The 4,608-nt window shown below is 44.5% G+C and overlaps 1 protein-coding gene across 1 annotated transcript; it reads left to right on the top strand.

The window, feature by feature from the left end:
- Positions 1-817: 817 nt before the first annotated feature.
- LOC103773585 (olfactory receptor 4S2-like) lies at positions 818-1,777 on the top strand. The gene has a single exon (XM_008940961.1). The coding sequence runs from the start codon at positions 818-820 to the stop codon at positions 1,775-1,777; it is 960 nt and encodes a 319-aa protein (XP_008939209.1).
- The last annotated feature ends 2,831 nt before the right edge of the window (positions 1,778-4,608 follow it).

Below are 4,608 nucleotides of genomic sequence, written 5' to 3'. Positions count from 1 at the left end.
CCAGGGGTGCTTTCATCACCCTGGTGTCACTCCAGGGGTATTCAGGAGGTGTTCCACACTAAGCCCTGGGTGAGGTCCTGGTGTACAAACCCCTGCTAATGCATCATTAATGCAAATTAGCTCCAGGTTAATTCACTCATGAAGAAAGATGGTCCAAGAAAGCATTGGCCAGCTCTTTCTGTGCCTGAACTTGCTCAGGTCTATCACAGTCAGGGAGACAACAAGGAGCAGTTCTGCTGCAATCCTTCAGAGGACCACAATGGAAAGTACAACCACTGCTTGTGCAAGGACCTTCCTCAGGCCATGATCAAAGTGTTGAGGCTTGAATTATAGCCACTCTTCTGGTCAACTTTTATTTCCAAATCAACATTATAGGGTAAAAGTGGGTCTTGGGGGCACCTGGTAATAAGTCTTTTTTAAAAGGTGAGCACCAGGGTTCTCAAGGGTATTATTTCTACTACCCTCCACAGATAAATAATCTGAGTTTGTTATTAAATATGTCAATAAAACACTCTGATTTGGGCATGACTTTATTTGAAATACATTCTGATTTGGGTATTCTCAAGGGTACTATTTCTACTACCCTCCACAGATAAATAATCTGATTTTGTTATTAAATAATAATACAACCTGATTTGGGTGTGACCTGTTATTCCTCATGACTTCAAATGAAAACTGTCCCCAAAAGGACAGTTTCCTTTGCTATTAAGCAAAGGAAATATGCTTAATATTTAACCTATCAAAAGGTCAATACGTGTGTGTGCTGATAAAGTCCCAGGTCTAATACCAGAGCTGGTGTCTCTCAGGTCCTGTCTACATGGCACCAACAAAGAACAAAACCAACGTGACTGAATTCATCCTCCATGGACTGACAGAAGACAGGACAGCAGCTAAAGTGTACTTCTTGTTATTCTTAGTCTTCTATGTGGCCACCATCCTTGGAAACCTGCTTATCACCATCACTATAAAGATAAGTGAACAGTTGAACTCTCCCCTGTACTTCTTCCTGAGCTACTTGTCTTTTGTAGACATCGGTTACTCCACCATCACAGCTCCCAAACTCCTTCACGACCTACTTGTTGAGAAGAAAACCATCTCTTTGGTGGGCTGCATAGCTCAGCTGTTTGCAGGCCATTTCTTTGGGTGCACTGAGATCCTCCTCCTCACAGCCATGGCCTACGACCGGTGCGTCGCCATATGGAAGCCACTTCACTACACGACCATTGTCAACAGGCAGGTCTGTGGGTGGCTGGTGGTGGCTTCTTGGGTGGGAGGCTTTGTACACTCGGTGGTGCAGACCCTGCTGGTCGTTCAGCTCCCGTTTTGTGGGCCCAATGAGATTGACCACTTTTACTGTGATGTCCACCCTTTGCTGAAGCTGGCCTGCACTGACACCCACGTGATTGGTGTCGGCGTGGCTGCCAATAGTGGGGTCATTTCCCTGAGCTGCTTTGTTGTCCTTGTTGTGTCCTACGCTGTTATCTTGGTTTCTTTGAGGGCTCACTCTTCTGAAGGGCGTCTCAAGGCACTCTACACGTGTACCTCCCACATCACTGTTGTGGTTCTCTTCCTTGGGCCATGCATTTTCATCTACCTGCGTCCTTCCACCACGTTCTCTGCAGACAAGATGGTCTCTGTGTTCTACACCATCATCACGCCGATGCTCAACCCCTTGATCTATACCCTGCGAAATGAAGAGGTGAAAAACACCATCAAGAAGTTGTGGAGCAGAAAAGTGAAGAGGAGAAATGAAACAACGCACGCTTGTGTGAGCTGAAGAAACCATGGGGAAGGAAGAATTATCCAGGAAAGAGTTTCCAGTTCTGTTGCTCTGGTTTTAGCACAATTCAGAACAGGTCTGACACTCAACTCAAGGTTTCGTGCAACTCATCTTCTTTAGAAACTGTCAATCAAAAGGATATCAGGTTATTGTCAGCTCCCAAACCTGAGCCTTGGGGGTCCTATCATGGCTTTGACCTTCAGGCCCCTCATAGCTGTATCTTGGGTGCCTGTTTAGGCTTCTTCCAGCATTAGGAGAAGCAACCAAGTGTTTGGAAAGGTTGCTCTTTCCTGCTAGCTCCTAAAAGCTTTGGTGAATACCATCTCTTTATATTTCTCCACAAAGGAGAGATGGTGGTACCAAGCTTCCAAGAGTACCCAAACCTTTCAGAACAGCACAGCACTGGCAGCTTTTATCTCTCATACTTTGATGTTCTAGCATGAGATGTCTAGAACTGAGCAAGCCACTGATGGAAATCAGCAACCTTTGGGCAGATGGGAGACATTTAATGGTAAAACAGGACTTTGAGAGAAGTAGGAGGTTCTATCAAGTCTCTGCATGACAGGAGAGATGGGAGATTGTACTGAAACACTAATATGTGAGTATTAAAAATGTTCTCCAGGCAGAGCATCATAATAGCTAGAGTGTGACCCTTCAGTCAGACAACTCTGTGGCCCATTCAGCTGGGAAATGGTGGCCTAAAGGGTTGCCAAAATAGATTGTTTCCTGCTGCTGGAGATGCCTTGTTATTTATATGACATTATCACAGGCTGAATCCATGAGTTAACTATTAAAAAGCTGATTAATGCAAATTAATGCCCAGGTCCCCAAAACCTCTTGTACTATAAACCTAAAATTATGGCCATTCTTGCTTCTATTAATTTCATTTAAAGGAGCTCTGATGCCTGACACCTTCCTGTGACCTTGAGTTGGTCATAGGTGACCTTTGTAACCTATCAGAGCAACAGTCCAAGCATGGTTGGAGACAACAGACACTGGTTGATCCAAAGACTTTTTATAATTTCTCTATATTTCTGGACAGAATAGGAAGAGAAAGAGGTAGCAATGACTGACAGAAGACCAAGAGTTTATCTTTTCTGCTGTTAGGGTAGGAAACCAAGATTTCCACTCTAGATTTCCAGATTCTTCCTCACTGCAAGAAGCAACTCCTTTCACCTCTTGAAGACATAACAGAAACGGCCATAAAATTCAGGAACCACATTTATTTCTTCTTTTTTCTAGCTTGCATTCTTTCAGAGACCAGTTTCCAGTCTCTAAAGATTATGCCATGGGTTTGGTTTACCTTGGCTAGTTGCTGGACACCCACCCAACCCCTCTCTCACTCACCCTCCTCAACAGGACACGGGGAGAAAATGAGATAAATAAAACTTGTGGGCTGAGATAAAGCCAGGAGGAACCTCTTATCAATTAGCTGATTTGAACTTGAGCCAATGAGCTGATCTGAACTTGGGCCATAGTTCTCAGTGGCATCTGACCACCGCTATCTTTGGTCTGCCCACACTTCCCCTTGTCTTGGGGAATGAACATTCATATCAGTTTATCTTTGTATCTCCTCCTGATGAGGCATTGACCCAGCCTGTCCCAGAGGGATTGAGGTTTCCCACCCAGTGCTACCCATCCTAGCTCTGTGGGTTCTCTCAAGCAACATATAGATGTGGTGCTGAGGGACGTGGGTCAGTGGGGACCTGGAAGTGCTGGGAGAACGGTTGGACTTGATGATCTTCAAGATCTCTTCCAACCTAGATGATTCTATGATTGTATGATTCCATCTCCTGCTTCCTGACACTGCCTCAGTGCAGGGAGTGGCAGCACAACCCTACATTTATGTTTTTATTACTAAAGACCTGTTTTTTTTTCCACACAAAGGGCTTCTGAGTGTTTAGAAACACACGTTGTCTTATTCTTCCTTTATCAACCTTGAGGACTCAATGCACAGAAGGTGGTGGAGTGAATTGTTATGCTGTGGCACACCAAGGGACCCAACCACCAGAAGTGTTTAATAAGGCCCTGGGGTAGCTGCCTGCACTGTGGTAACAACTCACTTCTCACAGGTCCAGCTCCACTAGTGGAAAAAATACTTTTTACTTACTAGTGGAAAACTACCTTCAGCACCCAGTATGTTACAGGAGTGTTTATAGGTTGTGCTGGGATGGGAGGACTTTAGGGAGAAGGAGGAAACACAGAGATCAGTTCAGAAAGCCTCAGAGGTGTTGCCCCATTGGATTGTCCTATGTGAAAGATGGAAAGCAGGAGGTGGATACCATCACTGTAAAATTTGTCTGTAGCCTGTTAGGAAAGGAAAAAATCACTTGAAAGCCTCTTGGAACATTTCTATGCCACAAGTAACTGAAACAAGAGCAAGGATGTGGGAATTACAAGCAGGAGGAAGAAGAGTGGAACCACGGCCTGACCCATTGGGTGAAGAACTTGAAGCAGATTTGGAGTGATTTAAAATGTTTTCAGACAACAAGTGCTGCAGAGTTCAGACTTGAAAGTTCATGTTGTACCAACATGTGGGTACAGTAGTCATCATTTTTTTTCTCTCTCCTTTGCTTCATGTTCTTCCTATCAGCCTATTAAAGCACGGGTGTGGTTGTGTTTATGTGAAAGGCAGAGAGAAATGTTTGGTAATCTGTTGAAAAATATACAGAAAAATTCAAATACGACCGTGGCATTTTTGGTCTGGATCCTTTAAAGCAGCTTCATTGTGTGCTGATTGCATTGTGGACATCCAGCACGGGGCAGCTACCTGCTCTCTGGTGGTACTGAAGGACAGATGGACTATCTTCATCAACGACCTGGATGAG

Source organism: Merops nubicus, unplaced genomic scaffold (assembly GCF_000691845.1).
Source record: "Merops nubicus isolate BGI_N331 unplaced genomic scaffold, ASM69184v1 scaffold22285, whole genome shotgun sequence".
Lineage (NCBI taxonomy): Eukaryota > Metazoa > Chordata > Aves > Coraciiformes > Meropidae > Merops > Merops nubicus.
Note: the sequence above shows the minus strand (reverse complement) of the source record. Positions and strands in the feature narration are given on the sequence as shown.

Excerpts from the sequence above, each read along its gene's own strand:
- LOC103773585 (XM_008940961.1), top strand. The coding sequence starts at position 818 with ATGGCACCAACAAAGAACAAAACCAACGTGACTGAATTCATCCTCCAT.